This window comes from Plutella xylostella, chromosome 7 (genome assembly GCF_932276165.1).
Source record: "Plutella xylostella chromosome 7, ilPluXylo3.1, whole genome shotgun sequence".
Lineage (NCBI taxonomy): Eukaryota > Metazoa > Arthropoda > Insecta > Lepidoptera > Plutellidae > Plutella > Plutella xylostella.
This window is the reverse complement of record NC_063987.1, coordinates 2020342-2047157: the sequence shown is the minus strand read 5'-3', so window position 1 is coordinate 2047157 and position 26816 is coordinate 2020342. Positions and strand designations below refer to the sequence as shown.

At 40.8% G+C, this 26816-nt stretch overlaps 1 protein-coding gene and 1 long non-coding RNA gene across 2 annotated transcripts; both read left to right on the top strand.

Annotated features, from left to right (window-relative positions):
• Positions 1–10499: 10499 nt before the first annotated feature.
• LOC125488733 lies at positions 10500–13366 on the top strand. The gene is made up of 2 exons (XM_048622048.1): positions 10500–12308; positions 12664–13366. The coding sequence occupies exon 1, from the start codon at positions 10773–10775 to the stop codon at positions 11628–11630; it is 858 nt and encodes a 285-aa protein (XP_048478005.1). The 5' UTR covers positions 10500–10772; the 3' UTR covers positions 11631–12308; positions 12664–13366.
• Positions 13367–21666: 8300 nt separating this feature from the next.
• LOC125488764 lies at positions 21667–22832 on the top strand. Its single transcript, XR_007266483.1, has 2 exons — positions 21667–22302; positions 22697–22832. It is a non-coding gene; the product is annotated as an uncharacterized LOC125488764 (long non-coding RNA).
• Positions 22833–26816: the final 3984 nt, after the last annotated feature.

Below are 26816 nucleotides of genomic sequence, written 5' to 3'. Positions count from 1 at the left end.
ATTTTTTTGGTTTTTCTTATAAGATTATGTGGATCTGTTAAAAGTTTAGTTTTCCGTGGCCAGCCTCGTTTTAATTCTAACCATACCTACATACTTACAATGACAGATGTACCTTTACAATGCAACACGCATTTCGCAATACCCCCTCAACCCTTTGAACAGTCGCTGTCCTTTGAAGGAAGATCACTCCCCAGTACTTCGTGTCACTGACACAGTAACACACTATACCAGGGGGGGCTCAGTGCCTTAATGGCTGAACTTTTAGTACAAGGTAGCGCCATCTCTTTATATTACTCTTATTACCAAAAAAGATGTAAGATGGCGTTATGAACAAGACCATAGAACAATAACAAGACACATAGATAAGTAGTATTTGAATGTCAACATTGTCATGATCTATGGCTATTATGAAGAAATTGCGTGTCAGTGTCAGTTCAGTTGTCTTGCAATGTCTCGCAAATAACATGTTGTAGCGAGACAGCCCATACGTAGTACTCGAGGCAACCTCCCTAAACGTTATCACTAATGTCAGTGTCATCATAGTAAGTAATTTCATGTAACTGCAACAGAGGACGCTAGTAGTACTTGAAATCAAGAAAAAGTCATTTATCTTAACGCTGATTGGCTGCGCCTAATCACGTGAGTTTTTTTTTGCTTCTGCATTTTAACCGGTACCACGAACATGTATAAATTTTCTGTGCGAACTTTATTTTGATAATTAACATTAAAACAAGTGTTTGTGAACATTTTCATAACATTCTGTGCTTAATAACTGTTTTATCGTTGTGTAACGAGAATAAACACTTAAGAATAATCGGGAATTATCATTTTAACCCGAACCACGACTAAATATGGCGCCCCAACGTAGTGAAAAATTATAAATTTTTCCGGCATAAGTGTTAATTTCGTGTGTTACATACGTAAACTTTGTTATTTCCGGCTTATCTTATAGAATACTGAAGTGCTGGCTTTGTGGACTTTACGAAAATCTTAGATTTTACGTCAGTGCACCCGCCGTCGACGCTTATATGTTATAACCTATCAAGATGCCGCGCACCAGAAGAAGCCCTCAGCCGCCGAACGAAGAGCTCACAGAAGCTACGTTTTCCTCGGACGAGGTAACGGCCATGATGGCCGCTATGCAAAAATCGCAAACCGAAGCGTTCGAGCGATTAATCGACAGAGTTATGGACCGCCAATTCCCGCCTTCTTCATCGACGCCTACGCCGCACAACTTTTCCGCAGCCATGAGCGCTGGCGCGGGAACGTTCGCCGGTTGTACTGCACGATTTGACGGTGAGGGACCAGTGGAGGTATTCGTCGATCAAATAACAGCATACAAAGAGTGTACCAATGTCTCTGATGAAAACAGCATAAGAGGCATGTCCTTACTTCTGACCGGCTCAGCAGCTACTTGGTGGCGAAGTATCAAGTCCGAAGTTAAATCATGGGATGATACCCTCACCTTACTTCGTTCAGCCTACGGAGAACACAAGCCACCTTATAGAATTTATCGACAGTTATTCAGTTCTGATCAAGGAGAACACGAACGGACTGATCTGTTTGTCGCCAAGGCGCGATCGCTGCTTGCTCTTTTGCCAGAGAATGAACTGACTGAAAAGGTACAACTCGATATGATATATGGACTACTACACAGACGAATCCGAAAACGAATAAAAAGAGACGCTGTCTGTTCGTTCCGAGATCTCCTGACTGCAGCCCGAGAAGTAGAAGATGCAGCTCGCGAAGAAGACCAGCTCACGCGCCCGTCGCCGCCCGCGCCCGCCGCCCGGCGCGCTCACGAGGCTCCGCGTCGCTACGAGGCTCTTCATCCCGCCGCTGATCCGTCTGTTGGCGAGGCTCGCTGGCCTAGTGCACGGCCGCGCCCCCCCGCGCAGTCGCCGGCACCGGCGCAGCCGCTCGCGCCATTCCCGGGCCCTGTCCGCGCCGCCGCCCCGCTCTCCGGCTTCGCGCGCCATGCTCCCGCCGGCGACGCGCCGAGTGGAGGCTCCGCTGGACGCGCCCCTACAGGTAACGTCGCCGCCGCGCCGGCTTTGGCCGCTGGCGCAGGCGCGACGTCTTTACGTGTTACGAGTGACAAAGGTAAACTATTTTGTGTTTATTGCAAAAGCAGAGACCATATGAGAGACCAATGTAGTAAACTTCAACAGAAAAGTGCATTATTCTATTCTGTCAATACTTGCAGTGATAGTAAAGGCTGTGTTATCAGTGAAAGTGAGTCTTGCGATGAAAGCCCAATAGGTTCGAGTGTCTATGATGGTTATTTGTCCGATTCTGCTAACTATAACTGTAGTAACTATAATAACTGTGATAGAAATATGTCTAATCTTTTTGTTAAGGGGGAGACGTCATCCACTTTCGGAAATCAAGGAAAAAAAAAATCATTTTCGAACTTAAATAATAATGTCGACGAAAATTGTCTTAAGGGGACGACGTCGCCTACTTCTAATAATAGAGAAGTATATAATTCATTTTCAAACGATACTGATAATGTTAAAGAAAATTTTGTTAGGAGGCCCTTATTAAATATTGAAGTGCTAGGTATGAAGGGTACTGCGTTAGTAGATTCTGCAGCTAAAGGCTGTATTGCGGGACACTCACTACATACTCTCCTTCGGTCAAAAGGACATCCGCTGCGTCGTGTGTCGCGTAGTGTTAAACTCGCTGATGGTGAAACCAAGGTTATGGACTTGCTCACTACTGACTTAGAGGTCACACTCGTAAATAGGAAATTTTTAGTGGAATTCCTTATTTTTCCCGACGCCTCCGACAACGAGTCCTTACTGGGAATAGATTTTCTTAAAAAAGCAAATCTCGTGTTCGACTTCGGTAGTTCTATGTGGTATTTTTCTGACGATAAATGTAGAAAATTTCAACTGTCATTTGAACCTGTCACTCGTCGGCCTACCTACGCTTCATTGGATCTTCTGAGAGAAGATGAAGGTTGTGGTCTTAGTGATGATAAGCGTTCATTACTTTCACAGCTGTTAACAACCTACGAGGATGTGTTTGCTGAAAATGGTGCACCAACGGATTTCGCAGAGCACGCAATCAACACAGGCGACCATGCACCCATAGCTGTCCCACCGTACCGTCTTACTCCTGCTCGTCGTCAAACCATGCAAGAGGAGATTGACAAGATGTTAGCTGGAGATATAATAGAGGACTGTGAGTCAGCATGGGCAGCACCTGCGCTACTAGTACCAAAACGGAACGGCGGTTTACGTTTTTGCGTCGATTTTCGAAAATTAAACGCAGTCACGGAATCGGATACGTACCCGATGCCCCTTATTGACGAACTTTTGCAATCTACAAAGCGTAATTGCGTCATGAGTACGCTAGATATGCGCTCTGGTTATTGGCAAGTGTCAGTCAAGGAGGCTGATCGTGACAAAACAGCTTTCGTTTCACCGTTCGGTACCTTCAGATTTAAACGCATGCCATTTGGCTTAAAAAATGCGCCGGCTACATTCATGCGTCTCATCGATAGATTTCGCTCAGGATCAACTCTCAAGGATGCTACGGTACTGGCTTACTTGGACGATTTGCTGGTAATTTCGGAGACTTTTGAGCAACACGTAGAAGACCTCCGTGCCATTTTTGAACGTCTGAGACTTTTCAATCTTCGAGCCAATCGCGAAAAATGTGTTTTTGCTAGAGAAGAGATAAAATACCTTGGTCATGTCATCACACAAGACGGTATTTCCCCAGACATGGACAAAGTTCAAGCCATCGTCGACATTAAGCCGCCTACCTCGTTGAAACATCTTCGCTCCTTTTTGCAAACATGTTCTTGGTTTCGCAAATTTATTCAAGGTTTCTCGCAAGTAGCAGAACCTCTCACCAGACTCACGAAGAAAAATCAACCGTGGACCTGGGGACCAGAACAAACTCAAGCGTTTGATAATCTCAAAACTTACTTGATCTCCTCGCCCATTCTTATACAGGCAGATTATTCAAAGCCCTTTGTATTAAGAACGGACGCTAGCAACTACGCCCTAGGAGCTGTCTTGTTGCAAGGAGAAAACAAAAATGAAGAAAGACCTATCGAATATGCCAGTCGTCTCCTTACACCCGCTGAAAAGAACTACACAACTACAGAGCGAGAAGCTCTAGCTGTAATCTGGGCTGTGGAACGTTTTCGTGGCTATATTGACGGTCATCCGGTAGTTGTCATTAGTGATCACCAACCGTTAAAGTGGTTGCTAACTCTTAAGTCGCCGTCAGGACGCCTAGTGCGTTGGGCTCTCAAACTTCAAGCTTATGACCTTCAGTTTGAATATACCCCTGGCCGTGCGAATGTTGTTGCAGACACTCTCAGTCGCCCAAACTGTACGGATGACACTAAAGACTCTTGCGGTGTTTGCTCGGTTATTGTAGATCTTCCTTCAAGGAATGTCGCAGATCTTCGCCAACGACAGTTAGACGACCCGGAAGTAAAAAAGATTATTACCGAATTAGAAGAGGGAGATGAAATAAATATTCGTCGTTGGTCTGAACGTGGTTACGTTTTAGAGCGTGGTATTCTGTACCATTACCACCCTGACGCCGATTGCGAAGAACCTCAATTAGTAGCACCAACTAATATGAGAACGGAGATCTTACGTGAGTGCCACGATTCTCCTCTCGCCGGCCATCCAGGTGTGGATCGAACTTGCCAAAGGATAGCTCAAAAGTATTACTTTCCTGGGATACGCCGCACAGTAATTGACTACGTGAAATCATGTCCTTCGTGCCAGCGGTATAAATATTCCAACGACAAACCTCAAGGTTTGCTGCAGACTCCGGTCTTAAACCAAAGAAATGAAGTCCTAGCCATAGATTTATTTGGCCCACTACCGGAGGGTAGTCAAGGCGAAAAGTGGATCTTATTGATTGAAGATACTGCCACTCGGTGGACGGAGATCTTCCCATTAATAGATGCTACAGCCGAAAATTGTGCAAAAGTACTTGTAGAACAATATTTTCTGCGGTATGGTTTGCCTCGCCGCGTGATTTCAGATAATGGAGTTCAGTTCGTATCGAACGTCATGCAACAATGTTTGTCAATATTAAAAGTTGATCAGAACTTAATACCATTATATCACCCAGAAGCAAACCCGGCAGAACGCAAAAATCGAGACTTAAAGGTCCTTTTGTCTCAACTTGTAGGGAACGATCACTCATCTTGGCCAAGCTATCTTGCCACCATCAGATTTGCTCTTAACTCATCTGTTTGTGCAACTACAGGCGTTACTCCAGCATTCCTAACATTTGCTAGAGAGTTACGTTCACCATTAGATGTTATTAATGATCCGAAGTCGATTCTGGACAAAGAGAACTTTAGTCCTCAAATTACTCCATATCTAAAAAAGTTTATCGAATCTTTGACCACGATACGTGACAAAGTTGAAGGTGAACAAGATAAAAGGAAGGAGTACGCCGATCAATCGCGCCGAACTCCTGAAGAATTTCGAGTAGGAGATAAAGTACTTTTAAAGTCCCATGTACTTAGTAATGCGGCTAAAGGTGTAAGCTCAAAGTTTGTCCCTAAAAGAGATGGACCGTACATCATTTCAAAGAAAATGAGTCCTACCACCTATCTGGTATCTTACGTTGATGATCCAACTCACAATTTAGGAAAATACCACATAAAACAGCTGACTCGCTTTCATAACCGAGATAATACACCTCAAGCACCTATTATCCCTAAAAGGAATCGCGGTCGTCCTCCAAAAGCTCGTACACAACCCAGGGAAGAACCTGTTTCAGTTTCAAATAATCCAAACCTTGTAATTCAGGATTTAACTATGCCAGTCCATAATCGAGGTCGTCATCATGAACTGGAGGGGGAGTGTGTAGCGAGACAGCCCATACGTAGTACTCGAGGCAACCTCCCTAAACGTTATCACTAATGTCAGTGTCATCATAGTAAGTAATTTCATGTAACTGCAACAGAGGACGCTAGTAGTACTTGAAATCAAGAAAAAGTCATTTATCTTAACGCTGATTGGCTGCGCCTAATCACGTGAGTTTTTTTTTGCTTCTGCATTTTAACCGGTACCACGAACATGTATAAATTTTCTGTGCGAACTTTATTTTGATAATTAACATTAAAACAAGTGTTTGTGAACATTTTCATAACATTCTGTGCTTAATAACTGTTTTATCGTTGTGTAACGAGAATAAACACTTAAGAATAATCGGGAATTATCATTTTAACCCGAACCACGACTAAAATGTTTAATTTTTCTAAATAAAAGCCTATATTCTCGGTATATCGTTATTTATAAATTTTATATACAAATAAAAATGATGTGTCAAGAAAAAGCATCTTTATCAGCTAAAAGTGTTTTTATGAAATTCTTGCGACCTAACAGATTCCATATGGATCCAGGTTCCACGTGGTTCCACGGGAATCGAGCTGAAATGGCGGCACTGGCAAAGAGCGTTCGAGATCTTCATATCCGCTGAAGATTAAAATACTATGTGTACCAAACTGATAAATGTCGTCAAAGATTTGCCTCGCGAGGATAAATGATGCACTATTATCTTGGACGAAATGACTTTATCACCACAAGTGCATTATGATGCCGCTAGGGGTCAATTGAAAGGATTTTCTTCTCTTGGGAAACATTAAACTAGCAAAACATGAATTGGTTTTCATGGTGAAAGGAATAAAAAAGGAATACACACACCCACTCGCATATTATTTTACAAGTGACATGAACAAAACTGAACTGAAACATTGTTATATGCGAGGTAATAAATAATTATATAATAATTTGTTTTTTATTTATTGTTGCATGTAGGTAGGTACATAAATATGTAGATTGAACTTACATTTAGCTAATAAATATAATAACTGTTGTGTGGTGTAACTACGTTAAGGCAAATATGTCTTACTAGCTGTTCCCGCGCGCTTCGCTTCGCCTTAAAAAGTTTTCCCGTGGGAATTCCGGGATAAAAAGTAGCTTATGTTCTTTCCCAGGATCTAGACCGTATGTATACCAAATTTCATTTAAATCTTTTCATAATTATTTATTTTTTCTCTATGCACTATACTTGGATACCTAGATACCTACATCTGTAGTTGTAGGCCAAATGTTTGCACCAATGTTTGTGGAGGGTTTGATGGTTTATTTTTAAAAAAAGTTGTAACGAGCCGTTACAAACCAACCGTCCAACACACCTACCCTCACACCGCAGCCACAAGAGCGCCCGGCGTGTGCGAGACGAGGCGGGGCACCACACAGACGACTCCGGAGAATACAAGGGGCGCGGGGCGACCCGCCTATAAATAGCCGCCGGACCGCCGCTAGAGCACCATTCGCCACCTCCTATTCCGACGAGTGATCATTCCGTTCCCGAGATCCCTCCCCGCACCCGTATCTATTCAAGTAATCTATTCACGCACACTAATCTCACAACACCGGTCTCCCCGCGAGGTAGGTTGCTCAACGGACCGAGGTCTCTCGGATATATGGATGCCTGGGGTGCCTAGTTTAAAGCATCCGTATACCCGACTAGACCCGACACAGTGGGCTGCCTAATTAGCGGACCGAGGTCCCCCGGATACGTACATGGATGCCTGGGTTGCCTAGTTTAAAGCATCTGTGTAAGTACCGAACTATACAATCACCGAACACACACCGGCCTTCAGCCACATTCTTGTCGACACAAATACACTCCACAAACCCTGGAACAAGTCCACACGCACCACCGGTATTCGCCCGACCTCCTGTACCCTGTATCCTTCCCCTTATTAAGATAGGAACATCCGCGTAGGCCCCTTCAGGGCCCGACCAATATAAATATCAATAATCGTGATAAGTATTTGTGCATTTGTGTAGTGTGTTAATATTAAGTACGTAAGCTGTAAGTACCTTAGATATATAAGTTAACTTGATTGTAAATAAAGCGGGTCCAGTGCCGCCTCAATTGTGTTACACTAATTAATCGGCATTATTAATTCTCACCCCGTACACCTACCGAGGTTATTTCCCTCCAGGGGCCTCAGGATCAAGATCAGGATAGTTAGGACCGCTTCACGGTCATTGTAGATCCCCCAGGCGACCAGGCACTCCTTCAGAGGCCGGCGTCAAGCTGAGCTAGTCTAAGACCGCTTCCCGGTGCGTGTTTTGAAACTATACAAGGCCAGAACGCACCCATAGTGTACTAGCACTGTATAGTTTCAAGTGAAAAAAATAAATATTTTACTTGAAAATATACACGATTTGTGCGTACTAATCGCGTATACTTTCAAGTTGGGATTTTCTGAATCGTTCTTGAAAATATACATTGCTATTACGCACATTGCTTGATTGGCGTACTTGTCGCATATAAGTTATACCTACATGCTGATTCTGATTTACTTAACTATTTAGGTAAATGTACATGACTATAATTTACTTGTTCTGCCTGTCATACCTATATAATGTTTATAAATAAAGATGAACAAGCTCTAATTTGATTGATAAATTTATATTTATAACAATCATACTTGCAAGCAAGAATACTAATATCTTATTATGCTACCTACCTACCTACTACACTCACGAGCAATGAAAAAGTTCCAGTGACGATAGCTCCTGAACGGAAAAGACTAGCTTAATGACGCCGTCGGCAATATTACATTACATTACAGCGCATCAAAATATTATAACCAACTAAAAACGTAAATTTTGATCAAATTCTAATATAAATGTTTTAAAAAAATGGAGTCATTTCGTGTTGACTTTTTGCTACTTGGACTAATTCATTGCTCGTGAGTGTAGTAGGTATTACCCTATAGACCTATTACAAACATATTTTTCATCAAGTTTGAATTCACCGTAAGTAATTGTCTTTTATGAATTGTTCGACACCCTCTTTTGAGATAATTTTGACTATTAAAAACAGTTTAATTTAAATCAATTTACTTTTAAACTGTACGATGTAAACAAAAAACAAGTAACAAACAATGCCAAGTGCGGAATGATGATGCAATGTTTAGAAAGCAATAGACTTATTACTATTTCGCATGAAAGAAAGAGAGAGCAACAATTCAAAAGGGCTACCTGGTAACTAATCACGTATAGTTTCAAGTGCTCGCATTGCCGCTTGGCACTTGAAAATATACGCGATTAGTACGCAGTGGTAACTGCTGCAGTATATTTTCAAGCCATAATTTTGGCCCAACTTACTTGAAAATATACGCGATTAGTGCGTAATGGCCTTGTATACTTTCAAGTAAATCGTGGCACCATTTTAATTTGAAAATATACGCGAGCAGTCCCAACCTCTGCGTTCTGGCCTTGTATAGTTTCAAAACACGCCTTCCCGGTACATATTAATTGAGAGTTATTAGGTAGGTACCAGCCCTAAGCACTAGGGACGTTAGTCATAAGGGTAAGTATCACATTACAATATAGCACCCAACCCCTACTCTCGGGGAAGGCCAGGCACGTCGATTCGCCCAGGGGTCGCTCCCCGGTGATCCAGACCAGCTCCTGCCGAGCTGCTACATTACATTTGGCGCCCAACGAAAAATCCACATATTCTCATTAATATCTAATACTATTTAGCCCCCCGTAATAACACGTAATTCACTAGAAATAACCAACCGACTGACTAACCGTTCAACTTAACTATCTACCCGCAATTGTTCTAAAAATAGACCGACAACCGACCGACCGACCCCGTTTAACAAAAATTACAATTCAAAAGTAAAGAGCCCGTAAATTTTTGTTGGTCATTTTTATTTAAATTTCCGTAACCGATTACAAACTGGCCCCGTTTTATATTAGGTAAATATACAGCATCAAATGCCAACTTCTTGGATTTATAACCTTAGTAAAGAGGAATTAATAAGGGAAAGTAGGGAAAGGAAGCTACCGACCGTAAATTTAACCGTTGACAAGCTGAGGAAGCAGCTGTCCGACTACATCAGAGAAGAAGAGGAGGAGACCTTCGAGATGACATCCGAAGACCAGACCAGAACCGCGAGCCAGCTGAACCTGTCATCCATCGTGAGGGAATGGAATATATCGTTCGACACCGCATGCGACCCGGTTGAGTTCATCGAGCGTTTGGATGAACTGACGTCATCAGGTGACGTCCCGCAGGACCGATTACTACAGGTACTACCTAAAGTACTAAGAGGTAAACCGCTGTTATGGTACAGGAACAACTTCGACAACTGGAAAAAGTGGGAGGACTTCCTAGAAGAATTCAAACTATTCTTCTACCCGGCGGGATACGAGAAAAACCTGCTTGAGATGATCATCGCACGAAAACAACACCACCGTGAATCTTTCGTCAACTACCTGACCGACATACAAACCCTGATGAGAAGGTACGGAAAAATGACCAAACAAGAAAAAGAAGAAAGAGTCTACGAAAACATGAACGCGAACTACAAGTACTACATCAAAAAGCAAGACTTCACCAGCCTCGGGGAATTAATAAGACAGGCAGCCGAGTACGAGCAGATCTCAGAAGAATCCTCATCTCAACAGTGGAACCACCGACCAGACTGACACCGCCAGACACCGAAAAGTCATCCAGAAACGTCACCAGAACCTCGTAAAATACACGAAAAATACGACAGGACCACGTGCTGCTGGAACTGCGGCAAAGCAGGCCACTCACACAAGGAATGCCGGGGCAGGCAAGTACTGTTCTGTAGCCAATGCGGAGTCCTCGGGAGACTTACGCGCAACTGCTGCAGAAGAGAAACCAAGTTCGGAGACACGAACATAACCGCCGAAGAAAACCGACCGGAACAACGAATGTTTGAAGATGTAAAAATAGGGAAATTGACATACCGAGCATTAGTTGACACAGGCTCCACCAGATCGTACATCAGTAGAAACATTTATGAAGAGAATTCGACAAACGCCGACACAGAAAAAGTCACAGGGATGCGAGTAACCGTCGCAGATGGCAGAGTCATGGACGTGAAGCTCAGAATAGACCCAGAAATCGAGATACGGCAGAGAAAAATAACACACGAATTCTTCGTGCTACCAGCTTATTCACCGCCAAACCTAGTTATCATAGGGATAGACCTACTAAGAAAAGCAGGAGCCACAATAGTCTGGAACAACAATACCGAAAATACACCGAAAGTCACCGAAGTCGTCACAAATGATTCAACACCACCGAATAATAATATAATCAACGGCCCAATAAAGACAAAATCCCGCAAGCATAAGAAAAAACCTAAGCAACAACATCCACCAAGATACCCCGACACAGCTTCAATCCAGGAAAGAAAAGGATGGTTCGAGAGGAAAATGACCGAAACCCAAAAATCACCTGAAAATGACCCAACATTCACAATCAAAAACGGCTCACTCCATAAACGAATTGTAAATCCGAGGTACGGGGTCAAGATCAATTCACAATCGCAGTGGAAAATATGCGTTCCGACAGTGAAAAGAAGGTCGATTATGGAGCAACACCTTAATGAACCGACAACAACAGGCCACCAAAACACGGGAAAAATCCTAAAAAGCATTGCTGAAACATATTACTGGCCCGGGATGTACAAAGATGTTCTTCATCATATGAAAAAGTACAAAGAACGACTAAAATCATCGTCATCAAACTCGCTGCAACCAAATTCCACCGAACCGAAGCAGTAATAACCTACCGACGACGTCATCACCCATCGCCAGATGTGCCTAGCCGCGGTACTCATGCGATGCCGAACGAACCGATTATTCCAAACCTACCCTCAATCATCAACATAATGAAGATTGAAGACAAATAGCCATAAAAAGTTTAAACATTTTTATATTTATGACCTAGTCATTCCGTACCGTACCGCATAAAACTTTATTATGTATAATTTGTAATTTAATTATAGATATACAACCGAAAAACCGCAATCTATATTGAAAATATAGAAATAGGTAAAAATGTAAACGCAAATGCACACATTTTACACCGTCCGTCCGTAGTATAATATAATATAAGTAAATAATAGACACACAGACATGTTAAACTTATAACATCCACCTTTTTCCATCCAAGTCACAAGTAAAATTTAGACAAAACTTAGAATAAAGATTGTTATATTTTTGAACGCAGCCCAATACGTTACTCTGTGAACGTACACAGGTTAGAATTTTAGTTGTCAAGTCAATGTCAAGTGTCAAACCGACCGAGTAAATTTCAGCGCAAGGGCACATGCCGTATAAATTTTAATTTATTTGAAATGTAAACAATTTAAAACCGTAAAGCTGAAACCGTATACCTAATGTAATTAACAGGAAAATGTATATCAGTACACAATAAGTTATATACACATAGCCTACAATGTAAGTAAAACCAACCATGCATTTTATCCTTGCTCATGTCTTGTAAAAAACAAAATATTCACATCTTTTATGTAGAAAAGAATCCCGAATATAATATACCGTTTCCGTCCGAACTTACCGGCACCAAGCAGGGATGAAATGCTCATGGACAATACCGTGTAACTTTTTTTTTTTACCAAAGCTACTAATATTATACTGTGTAAAATTAACCTGATATAAATATCTAAGTAAATAAAATATATCCTGAATCCAGATGATAAAGTAGGAACCCGTTTGTAAACAAATGCACCAGTACATGCACCGTTCTCTTAATTTTTCCTTGTATGTATCTACATGACCTGTGAATTTTTACCAGGTAAAAATTCTTCTGCTGAGGGGGGAGAATGTAACGAGCCGTTACAAACCAACCGTCCAACACACCTACCCTCACACCGCAGCCACAAGAGCGCCCGGCGTGTGCGAGACGAGGCGGGGCACCACACAGACGACTCCGGAGAATACAAGGGGCGCGGGGCGACCCGCCTATAAATAGCCGCCGGACCGCCGCTAGAGCACCATTCGCCACCTCCTATTCCGACGAGTGATCATTCCGTTCCCGAGATCCCTCCCCGCACCCGTATCTATTCAAGTAATCTATTCACGCACACTAATCTCACAACACCGGTCTCCCCGCGAGGTAGGTTGCTCAACGGACCGAGGTCTCTCGGATATATGGATGCCTGGGGTGCCTAGTTTAAAGCATCCGTATACCCGACTAGACCCGACACAGTGGGCTGCCTAATTAGCGGACCGAGGTCCCCCGGATACGTACATGGATGCCTGGGTTGCCTAGTTTAAAGCATCTGTGTAAGTACCGAACTATACAATCACCGAACACACACCGGCCTTCAGCCACATTCTTGTCGACACAAATACACTCCACAAACCCTGGAACAAGTCCACACGCACCACCGGTATTCGCCCGACCTCCTGTACCCTGTATCCTTCCCCTTATTAAGATAGGAACATCCGCGTAGGCCCCTTCAGGGCCCGACCAATATAAATATCAATAATCGTGATAAGTATTTGTGCATTTGTGTAGTGTGTTAATATTAAGTACGTAAGCTGTAAGTACCTTAGATATATAAGTTAACTTGATTGTAAATAAAGCGGGTCCAGTGCCGCCTCAATTGTGTTACACTAATTAATCGGCATTATTAATTCTCACCCCGTACACCTACCGAGGTTATTTCCCTCCAGGGGCCTCAGGATCAAGATCAGGATAGTTAGGACCGCTTCACGGTCATTGTAGATCCCCCAGGCGACCAGGCACTCCTTCAGAGGCCGGCGTCAAGCTGAGCTAGTCTAAGACCGCTTCCCGGTACATATTAATTGAGAGTTATTAGGTAGGTACCAGCCCTAAGCACTAGGGACGTTAGTCATAAGGGTAAGTATCACATTACAATATAGCACCCAACCCCTACTCTCGGGGAAGGCCAGGCACGTCGATTCGCCCAGGGGTCGCTCCCCGGTGATCCAGACCAGCTCCTGCCGAGCTGCTACATTACAAAGTTTTCATGTTTTTATCCACCACATGGAATGTGGACGTTTCACGTAGACGTAGAATCTGTTTTGATCTGTTTTTTTGGCAATTTCTCAAAACACGTATGTATAGCATGGGTCGCCGCTTGTCTATGTGTAATGTTTGTGAGCTGATAAAATATTATAGGTTGGGTAGATTTTTTTATTTTTACCGATTAAGTACTAATTTATGGCGTATCGGTGTAAAACATTAGAGCTAATAATAAACAAGAGTTTATTTATTTATTCATCACCGTGTTGAAAGGATAGGCCAGTCACATCTTCTATCGCTGACTGCGCCGGAACAGCTTCCGTACCATCACCGCCACATTAGCTATTAACAGTCCAGACAAGTTACGTCAGATTTAACAAGCGAGCGAAGCTGCTTAAGGTTGTTCATTCCTATGTTCGGTGGCGGTAACCCCACAGGTGATATGCTACTTGAAGGAGTATGTCACCACACCATTCACCATTCATGTGATCTGAAACAAACAAACCAAACCTAAGTACTGATTTTAAATCCGAATCCGGAGGTATATTTGTTCCAACATTGGGTCAAACAGCTTTTACTCTTCAGAACTCCTGATATGGCAAATAGAGGGGACCACATTATTCAGAAGTGCATTGAGCAGGTCCCCCATTGCACCAATTATTCATAACCATGCCTCTTTCTGAAGAAATCCCTTCTTACACCTTCACAACACATAAACTTTCTAGTTACCGAGCCACAGACTAAAAAATAAACGACCAATGTTGTTGCGAAAATCCCAGTATTAAAAATAGTGGACGATATTTTTCTGCTCTGTGGTTGTAGGTGTCAGTGTGTGTAAGAGCATAAAATACAGGATCGCAAAAGGGTACTGATGAAGACATACCAAGGGGTCGTATTCATAGTTAGATAAGTACAGGCAAGCACATAACTAGTTGGGGAAGGGATTGCGATCATAATTTATGTGGAAAGCTTCGTCTTATAGCTGTGGATTTGCATCTGAAGTGAAGGCGATAGGATATATACTAAAGTAGCAGTATTTATAGTAAACGATTTCTGGTTGTTGCATACTGCGGGTTGACTGGCGGTAAATGCTTTTAGCATTAAGTCAACCCTTTGTACTTTTATTTGTGATATTTGTACAATAAAGAGTTATATAATAATAATAATTTCCATTGTTTTAAGATTATCGAAGGCTTTGTGCATGCAATTAGTAATACTTAATCATTTGTTGTTAGTTAATAAATTAATTGAAGAAAACTATTATTGTTTTACTATGACGTTGTTTTTACATTTTTTTACCTAGCTATTAGGAAAAACAAATGAATAAATATGAATCCATTATTTAGTAAACCTCGCAGGGATTTTATATTCTGGCTAGAAACTCATTAGCATATACCAGATGCGATCTGAAGTTTTTTTTTAAATGTTTTGTTTGTATTTTTCAAAACAATACACCGGCTGCGGATAGCATAGAGTAGCCTCAATAGGCAGTGAGTTAAATCCAACACTGTGAAATCCGTTTTGATATTGGTGCTTCTCTTGGGTTAGGGGACAATTCGATCACATCAAATTAGGACCGCGGAAGAACATATTATACTCCTTTTAAAAATGGTTGTGGTCGACTCGTCCCTTACGGGGTTAGGGTAAACCGAGATTTAATTTTCGATTGTTATTACCTACCGTGATTATTCGAGTAGTTACAAAACCCACTATAATTGACTGCTCTGTTCCCGTATTGAGGGAAAGCTTGTACGGATGGCAAAATAGGGAAATAGCCAGCGGGCGAAATAATTAGAATATTCGTATGTTTTCATGGAATTAGATTTGGGTGTCATTTAAACGATCGCCAATTAAATCCGTTTTGAATTTGCTAAATAATAGGTTTGAAGGCAAAATAGTAGATTTGCCAGCAAATTTTTGCCCCCAAACAATTTTAAATCAATTCAACAATTAATCACTTAAAATTGCCGGGATTTATGATCAAGTGGCAAGTTAACATTTATGTATATATTTTAATAGGTATGTCCACATAACTCGATGTTATGTTTAATATTTAAATGAAACAAAAAATTAAGTTTAAATCATCAATATTCTTAATTAAAAACAACATAAACAACCTTCTTCTAATTATAACTTAAACCTTAATCTTCTTCTAATCAAAAGCAATCTTATTGTAATTAAAACTTAAACTTCCTCTTTTCATCATCATCATCATCAGCCAATAATCATCCACTGGTGGAGATAGATCCGCTCCCAAGGAGTGCCACAACATTCGGTCCTCTGCCTTCCTCATCCAACCACTACCGGCTATCCGCCTAAGATCGTCAGTCCAGCGGGCAGGAGGGCGTCCCACGCTCCGTTTGCCTGTTCGTGGTCTCGACTCGAGAACTCGTCTACCCCAACGGTTATCGGTTCTTCGGCAGATATGACCAGCCCACTGCCTCTTCAGCTTGCATATTTTGACAGCTAAGTATGTCGGTAACCTTGGTCCTCTGACGGATAATCTCATTTCTGATACGATCCATCAGAGAAACTCCAAGCATAGCTCTCTCCATAGCACCGTCTCCGCTAATTTGTAAACTCATGTATTAAATTGCTAACGAATTATAATGTTTTAATAACTGGACCAATCATAATGTAACTACTGCAATGCTGATAAAATATGAATTAAAAAGAAATCGCAACATGCGACCTAGAGTCAATATATTTGCTGGCAAATCTACTATTCTGCGGGCGCAGTTATTATTTGAGGAGCAAAAATAATATTCTGCATACAAAGTTTTTATTTATGTAATGAACTCAAATTTTTTGGCAATCCATCTATTATTTTAGATTTTTGTATTGATATTATTTGCTGATTCATACCAGAGGACACTTTTTATTTATTTGAGGACAAAAATATATTGTTGCGGTTGATCTATTAATTTGCTGATACAAGTTGATGACAAAAATAAACTTTGCTGGCAAGAAATATAGTTCCCATTAGATTTCACCGGGCTGCACGCTACAGGGGAATGATTCAAATCGTATGACATGTTTTTTTTATTTAGTTTTGTTATCACTGACCGAAAATGAAGCGTGTTGTAAGTTTAGCTTTAGCATGGATGGTGAGATTCATATTGACAAGAATCGGTTATTATGTTAATGATCATTTATATTATTTTTAATTTATATTGCTCTACAGGTTGTTGCAAAAAGGGTATACTAAGCCGAAAGGGGGTGACTCAGGGGGTCATTCTGAACAACTTTTGTTCTACGAGTTTTTGAAGTTCACACGCAACAGCCTGTATAGTAGAATAATAATGCATAAAATAGTAGTAGAGTAATGCTCTATAATAGCAAGTATCATAAAAAATAAATAAAGACAAAGTAACAATACCTTTTGTTTCTTTCAAAACTAATTCCCATTTTAATGAACTTCTTACGTTATGAAATAAAATGATAGAGCGCTCAAACCTCGTCTATTTCATTTTATTTTCTGGTACAGACGCGGGGAAAAGTGGCATTAGCACAAAACAGTGTCGCCGAGTACAGTTGGCCACATAAATCATTGCCCGTGACACTCGAACACACCCTGGCATTATGATACCGTGGCTTGTGCCTCGCTGATGTATTATTTAAAAATAAAAGAGAAAATTAACTAGGGATTTCTGGATAGGAAATTCTTCTGCCGAGGAAATTTATAAGGCGAGGCTGCTGGTTATATTATATTATAATGTATGCGATGTATGATTTATTCAATAATAATGTTAATTATGAGATATGGATTATGATATACACTTTTTCCCTTCAGTTTTTCAGTCTTTAGAATACTTGGTTGGTTTACGAAATTTTATATAATCTTTAATGTAAGTTTTGTAGATGGTTTGTTTTGACAGAATTTGTCGTTATTCAAAAACACACACACAAACACGCACTCACGCCTTGTACTAATGTACTCCCTTGCGGGGTAGGCAGAGGTGCATTGCTGCACCCACTTTTCGCCAGAGTGTTATGTTAGTCCCAATGTAATAGGGGGCGAGCCTATTGCCATTTTACGGGCACATCTAAGACCCGAGAACAAATATCTGTGTTTAAACAAACATCTGCCCCAGCCGGGAATCGAACCCGGGACCATCGGCTAAGTACTACTAGGGTCACTAACAACTACGCCATTCAGTCGCCATTGTCGTTATTCATTATAAAAGAAACTTTATGGTTTCTGTTTTCTACTGTGATTCTACATTTTCTGCAATATATTATTCTTATACCTATATTCGTCTGTTAGGTACTGATTTACGTTCTTGAAGTTTTAAATAAGTAAGTTATATCCGTCACACTATACAACAGGAACAGGGGGGGTCATTCTATAAAACGAAAAACGAAATTTCAGAGCGCTACTGCGTTAGCCACGACTATATCTCGTTGTATTAAACGTGCCGATAGCACGACAGCTCTCGTTCGTTCGTTTTTCGTCAGTATGGAGTAACTCTCCAGTTTTGCAATTTACGTAAACGAAAAAAGTTTTGGTTTTCTTCTGTCACCTGCATACATTATCTGTCAAAAGTTTCAAGATTGTTTCCGCTAGAGGCGCCACTTTGTATGCGAGAAAACTGAAACTTTTATAGTTTTCGCCAATCTATCAATCCTGTACTAGACCTACTGTAGTTTTTTCGTTTAGGTAAGTAAATTGCAAAACCCGTACTACTCGTAGAGGCCCAGAACAAACACAATACTATAAATACATTCATGTGATAAATGGCCGTACCGTGTCCACTGTCAATATCCAGAATGCTAATATACGGTCCCACATGATTTATGTACGTGGTGTTCACTTCATTAGTGGCAACCTGCGCAAGGTTCGACTAAATCAAATCAAATGAAACGACTTTATTTGTTCGATGTAGAATTTACCAATCCCTTATAATTTGTCAATAATAAGGGTATAGTTAGGAAGTATGAATTTTTCAATAATAGAAACAATAACTTCATGAAGTTCTGTATTGGAAATATACAATCAAAATGTTAAAATTCGCGAAATACAGTACATTTTTGGGTACATTTTAGATATAAAAAGGGTATATTAAACCGATATACGTGGGCAGCCCACGTATATCGGTTTAATATAAGTACCCTTTTTTCGACATCCTGAATTGGGGCATCCAAGGGCAACTGGATAAAAATGCATCTTGCAGAAACCTGACCCCCAAAGCATTCTAGAGGTCAATTAAGTTTGCCTCAGACTGTACTATAATTTAGAGGTATTATAATATACAGGGTGTTGCAAAAAGGGTATACTAAACCAGCATGTACAGCATGTTATATCTAAGCCCGAAACTGAAATCAGAATTTAAAAAATCGTGTTTTGTTTTTCATTTTCCATAGAAATTTAGTTGGTCACGTGGTCATTTTTACTATAGAGAAAGTTTTTTTTTCGCGAATTTTGAAATTCAGATTTCATGGTCGGGCTTAGATATAACATGCTGCACATGAAGGTTTCAGCTTAGTATACATTTTTTGCAACACCCTGTAGAGGTATTATACAATATGCATAAATAGTACTAAATACGAATGCATCCGCAAATATCAGAGCAACTTGTCTGCTGGAATTATTTCGCGTTCGATATGAATTTATGGCCGCACCGGTAAGCCCCGGTTTAATATTGAATAATTACATATTAATGTGTGTTTGTCTCGACGTCTCTTTCACTTCATTGTGGGTGGGTATTAAGTGATTTATGTACTGTTTTTAAAACAGTTTTTATAAACTCTACATGAATCTGTTTAAAAGCGGAGTCAGGATGTTGTAATTTTGGGTTTTATGCGTTCTTGTATGTGTATGTTTTTATTTGAAAATATACTTTATAATCCTCTTGTCAACTATTGTTTTGAACCCCCGAAAAAATGGGGTGATAAAAGTTTATTGTACAAATTAGTTCACTCAGAGTGCATTGCAAAAAGTGGTTCAAAACTTTATTTTTTTAAATTAAGCTTTATCAGATAACTACGTATTATCAAAGTTAAGCTAACAAACGCAAAGTTAAAATTAAGATCGGTATCGAAGAAAATTCGTATCGAAGTTACAAACATCAGCAGGGCGATCACGAAAAACAGCAGGGCGATCACGAAAAACAGAGCTAACGTATTGAATCGAATGCGAGTGCGACAACTGTCAATTCTATAGGTAAAAAGTGTTCGAAAGTGCTGTCAAGTTGACAATAGTCACACTCGCATTCGATTCTATATTATTCGTGATCGCCCTGCAGAGCTGTGTGTGTCATCATGTAAGTTAGCCTGTCCATAAACCACTCGACATAATGTCAAAATATTCAAACACAGAACCCCCCCTCCTTCAAACCTCTAATCAACATAAAGCGCGCATATCCTGGCGATGCATTTACGGAGCTAGTTCCGTCGTATAAGCGAACGAACGGAGCGCGCATTAAAACACGTAGATCCGACGAATCTCAGCCATTCGCGCTCCGATGCTTTTATAACTGGAATACATAATTTACGACCGGGGCGAAGAGTTGCGAAGGAAGTACGAGTAGGCAATGTAACGGGTGGTATTGATCGGGGATTGACCATAATGTTTTAATGCCATGAATTGTAACATACACGGTACTACTGTTTGTTGATCTTAAAATAAACAAATAAAATAAAAATAAATTAAATTATTAAAGTGCGAAAAGAAATTTGAAAAGGATGGGCCAATTATGCATGTTGATACGGAAGAAAAGGCCTTTTTTACTACTAATTTATCCAAAACACAACATGTCCATAATATGTCCAATTAGGGGACTGTCCAATTTAGTCCTAGAATATTGTTATACATTGAATAGATATTTTCTTGTCAATCTACAAAAAATATGTAAACTTTAAGTTAAAATGCCGTATCCATCTTTGGCACGCATTCAACGGCCAACTTCACGACCCGAAAGCAGCTTGGGAGGATTCAGATAAAGAGATCGCCTCTGCGATCCTGTGAATGTACTTCCAGAACGGAATCTGAAAGCAGATGCAATAAAAACTGCGCAAAAAGTTCCTCGAGTTTGTTTTTACTGCTTGTCGCTTCTGCGGAGTGACTTGTTGATTCTTTGACGGGTTCCGAGTCGATAGTTTGCGAAAAGTTCGACAGGTTATGTGCGGAATGACGTAGTACGTGTATTTCCTAATTTGAATCTATGATACACGGGCTGTTTTTTTTTTTGTAGATTTGTATGGTTTTTTTAAATATCATTGTAGGTACATGTTTATGTATAAAATATATCCCATCAAAAACAATACTTGTCAAAAAAACCAAGTCTCGTAACTCAGTTGTTCTACGGTAAAATGTTGTGAGATCCATGTAATACCAAGTCTTATCCACGCACGCATCTCAATCTTAAAAATATTTAATGTTTTATATAAATATATTGACTCGGCCATCGCATGGAAACACGTGTTAATTAAATTATTTAGTGCGATGACCAAGTCAATATTTATATAAAACATTAAATATTTTTAAGATTGAGATGCGTGCGTGGATAAGACTTGGTATTACATGAATCTCACAACTTTTTACCGTAGAACAACTGAATTACGAGACTTGGTTTTTTTGACAAGTATTGTTTTTTCCTTACTTACCTTGACGGGAATTTTTTGCTCGATTTGGTAGGGGTAGGGCGTGCAAAACCGGTTAACCGGTTTTTCCGAAAACCGGTTAACCGGACAATATTTCACGGTTTTTCATAACCGGTTTTGAGAGTTCAAAACCGGAAACCGAAAACCGGGTTTACACCGGTTTTGATCGTATTTTTATATACTTTTTTACATACATTAGAAGTTGAACCCATGGGCTTTTCAGCTAATACAAAATGTCACTCTTATTTTTCAAGCTCTAATTTTTTGTTTGTGGGCACATCTATAGATGGCGCTGTAATGAGAATTATAATAATGATAATTGAGTCCAAATAATATCTGGCAACATTATTTTAGTATTATTTATTTTTAATACTGGTAATTATTAAAACTCCGGCAATGGTACGTTTCTTTACAGTCAAAATATTACGTCAAATTCAACTGCTATAATAGTTATTAAATATTTTAGTATCTAGTCATTCGCGAAAATTTAATAAAATAAAACATTACATATATATTTATATTACTAATACTGACATCAATATGTTTAAAAAATATAGAATTTGCATACTACAAAATATTTCAGTGTGTATATGTCATTCACGCAATGTGTGCATAATACGGAACGTTATTTGTTATTACGGCCGCCATAATACAAATAACTGTTTCGGATTTTTGTGATTTTATCGACAACTCTAGCTTTTTGTGGACTCTGATTTGCCTCCTCACCTTCTGACCTTTGCGAGTACTATAATTGACCTTGATTTGCCTTTTGATTTGGATTTTGTACTATGGCGTCGAAACATAAGTGTTTTATTCCTGGTTGTGACCAGAATGAAAAACGTAAGTACCTATATTCACTAATTAATGTTCCGACTTTGGACGAGTGTTGTGTCTATCGTCGTAAAATTAAGTTTGATGTAATCTAGCTGAAGGATTGGTGCTTAGTGGCGGCTTATCAAGCTATGTACAACTCGGTTGCCAAAAGAATGGACCTGATACCGTATTCATAGCAACTCGGCGATACCGTAATGGATCGCGTTCGTAGTTCATCGACGCTCAAGCGAAACCAAGAGTAGAAACCAGTATCCCGCGCCGCATTAAACTATGAACTCCATATCATTGGTACAGGCCAGGATTTGAACCCACAGACCCTCGATTGAGAGGACGTGGCCTTATCCATTACGCCACCACGGCTCTCCGTCATGCTGGTTAAATATAAATGTTTTTATTGCAGGTGAAACCACCAGTACCTTACATAGGTTCCCCAATCCTGATAAGGATGCTGGAAGATTCAGAAAATGGACCAATGCTATTGGTGGAATGTTATGTGTGGAGTATTATAAAAAAAGAAATAAATGTCGAAAACCTTATCCTGATGTATTAATTTATCCCCGTTATTTTATTCACGTAGGTATTTAATAGATACAAATAGCTAGAAATAAATCAAAATACCTATGTATTACCAATAGGGGAGAGTGGGGTGTAAGGGGAGAGTAGAATTAAGATCATTCTGGCCCAACTGTCAACCTCACCTGCACGTGGTGCACCCTGCTAGATAACGGACGAGGCTCTGGCGACCGAGCACTGGCGGTATAACCACACGCCCTGTTTGACAGGAAGAGGCTGTCAGCGGCCTTGGGGACCAAATACCCTCAAAAATGTTCTGATAAGAGAAGGCACTCTGAAAACAAACCAAGCAAGTCTGTTTGCTTTAAGGTAGCAGCCCTGCCATCAGACTAGGGCACTATGGGCTAATAACCTGTATGCCTGAATCCAATATATTACTGAAACCACAAATACAGAAAACCGAACTGATATAAATACAACGACTTTTGGCATGAAACACAGGACTACGATTGGATGCTGGAACGTTCGAACGATGAGACAAGACTGCAGCCTGGAGCAGGTAGACAAGAGAATGTCTGAATACAATCTGGATCTCCTTGGAATCTCAGAAGTCCGTAGGAACGGCTCCGGTGAAATAACGACTATCAGCGGTAAAACGCTACTTTTCTCAGGGAAAGAAGAAGGGCAGAAACGTGAATCTGGGGTAGGCATCATGATGTGCGCTAAAATGCGAAGAAGCCTAATAGATTGGAACCCAGTTTCGGACCGAATCATGACAGCGAGATTTGAAAGTAGAGTGCGTAAAGTAACGCTCGTTCAGTGTTATGCACCAACAGACAGTAAAGATGTTGAAGTCAAAGAGCGTTTTTACGACCAACTTACAAATACTATGCGTACAATAAAGAAACAAGACATTATCATCTGCCTCGGGGACTTTAACGCTCAATTGGGAGACAATAACATTGGTTTTGAGTCACATATGGGAAGACATGGAATAGGAACTAGGTCTGAAAATGGAAACATGTTACTAGACTTTTGTTCCCAAAACGACCTCGTGATTGGAGGCACACTGTTTCCTCATAAGAGAATCCACAAAATCACATGGGTTTCCCCAGACGGTCACACCCAGAACCAAATCGACCACATTACAATCAGCCGCACTTGGCGACGATCTCTTTTAGATGTGCGAAACAAACGTGGTGCCGATGCAAACAGTGATCACTTCCTTGTGGTGGCTAAGGTTAGGCTCCGTATAGTGGCAGCCAAGAAGATAACCACCAAAACATCGAAAAGGTATGATGTAGCTAAGCTGTGTGTTCCAGGTTATAAGGAAAACTTCCTTACCGAACTGCGGAAAAGATACAACCTACTGAATGTTGAAGAGCCAACTGTTGACAACCAGTGGAACAGCATAAAAACCGTGTATCAGGAAACCTGTGAAAAAACCATTGGATTTATTGAACACAATAAAAACAGCTGGATGTCTGACGCTACTTGGAGCCTAATACAAGACCGCAAGAATATAAAGCTGGCAATAAACCAGGAGAGAAACGAAGATCAGAGAAAGATGCTGTCGGCGAACTACGCGAAAACAGAACGCAAGGTTAAGCGTAGTGCAAGGGCTGATAAACGCCGTGTGGCAAATGCGATAGCAGACCGTGCAGAACATGCGGCGAAAACTGGGAATATGAAGGAGCTGTACAAGACTACCAAAGAACTGTGTACCAAAAAGTGTTCAGGAGGGCAGAAACCGCTGAAAGATAAATGTGGTAATATTCTTACAACTACAGAAGCCCAACTATTAAGATGGAAAGAGCATTTTGAAGACATTTTCAAGACAGCGGTTTCCTCACAAACCAACTATGTAGACCAGCATTCTGAACATCCCCTTGACATCAACACCAGCCCCCCGAGTTGCACCGAAATTCGCGCAGCTATAATAAGCTTAAAAAACGGTAAAGCCCCTGGTAATGACAACGTCCCCCCAGAAGTCCTAAAAGCCGACCTAGCAATGTCGTGTAACCTTTTGTTTCCCCTACTTAAAAGAATCTGGGAGTCAGAAGAAATACCGAGGGAATGGAAAGAGGGATACATTGTCAAAGTACCGAAAAAGGGAAGCATGTCAGACTGTAACAACTATCGGGGAATCAGCTTACTGCCGATGTGCTCCAAAATTCTAGCGAAAATCCTGCTACAGCGTATGGCGACGGTGATGGAACCAAAATTCAGAGATGAACAAGGAGGCTTCCGGGTAAACCGCTCCTGTACGGACCAAATAAATGTCTTGCGTATAGTGATTGAACAATGCAGAGAGATGCAAAACGAAGTCTATGCTCTGTTTGTAGATTTTGAAAAAGCGTTCGACACTATACAATGGGATACTATGTGGAAAGTACTTCGACAGAAGGGCGTACCAGGGAAAATTATAAATCTGGTCCGAAACTTGTATGTTGGCTCCACGTGCAGAGTGATACATCGTGGACAGCTGTCTGAAGCTATAAATGTATCTGCTGGAGTTAAACAGGGATGCCTTATGTCACCGTTCCTCTTTCTTGTCGTAATAGACGAAGTGATGCGCAGAGTGGTTAAAGATAAGGAAAGAGGCATACCTTGGCGCCCAAACCGTGACCTCGAAGACATTGATTATGCCGACGACCTATGCTTACTATCCGCAAGCCGGGAGGATCTACAGCAAAAGACCTTGGACTTAGTCACAATATCTGCCGAATATGGAATGCGTGTCAACGTGTATAAGACCAAAGATATGCGAATAAACACAGACGACATAGAACCCATTCAGATTAATGGCAAGAACATAGAACAAGTGGAAAAATTCTGCTATCTCGGTAGCATGATAGATCACAACGGAGGCACGGATATTGACGTCGAGGCGAGAATCAACAAGGCACGAGCAGTGTTCGGACAACTGAAGAACTTCTGGCGTTCCAAGAACATCAACCGTAACACCAAAATCAGGATCTTTAACTCCAACGTAAAAACTGTCCTCTTATACGGGTGCGAGACTTGGTTTGTGCGTAAAGATATTTCCCACAAGCTTCAAGTTTTTATAAACAAGTGCTTGCGACAAATTCTGGGAATATTTTGGCCACGAACCATCAGAAATGAAGACCTTTGGACTCTCACAAACCAGAGACCTACGCATTTAGAGATCCTCGATCGAAAATGGCGCTGGATAGGTCATTCGTTGCGGCAGGAGGACTCTCGCCTCACAAAGCAGGCTCTAGTGTTTGCCCCGCAAGGAAAAAGAAGGATAGGGCGCCCAAGAATAACTTGGATAAGGACATTAGCCCAGGAGATCAAGTCGATCAACATGAGCTGGCCAGAAGTTGTGGCTGCTGCCTCTGATCGTCAGAAGTGGAAAGCTGTAGTTGCGGCCCTATGCTCCACTAGGAGTTAAAGGACTTAAGAAGAAGATGTATTACCATTAGTGCTATATATACATACATGAAATTTAGTTCCTGGGCACATCTACAGCTGGCGCTGATATCATCGTGTGACTGATAGCTCTATTCTCAGAATAATTAATGTACTCTGTGGTTGAACCCATAAACTCTAAAAATAGAAGAATTTGTATATCGGTTGGCACACTGATGGACACTAGATTAATGGTGAAACTCATAAAAAAGCACTAAAATATTGTATGGAAATTGAGTGACGATTTTCTGGTGCACATGCCGGCACTCTGCCTAGGCGCAGTAAAGCAAACACGACGTCAGTGACCGATGTGTGCGTGTGAGTTCACACTTTTTGCTGTATGAAAACTTATTGCTGTGTGAAAAAAAGGTACTCTGGGTGCACATAATTATAACGTTGAAATCTTGCCCAATAAAGCACAAAAAGGTGGTCTTCACACAAACTCTAGGTAAAACAGGACTGCATTGACCGTTGTTGAAAATATAATTAGGCCAAGTGCGGGGACTGCATTCGACGTTATGGACTTTTTTCATAAGTGTTGAGGACATCAAATCAAATGCAGTCGTGTCCAT

Excerpts from the sequence above, each read along its gene's own strand:
- LOC125488733 (XM_048622048.1), top strand. The coding sequence starts at position 10,773 with ATGTTTGAAGATGTAAAAATAGGGAAATTGACATACCGAGCATTAGTT.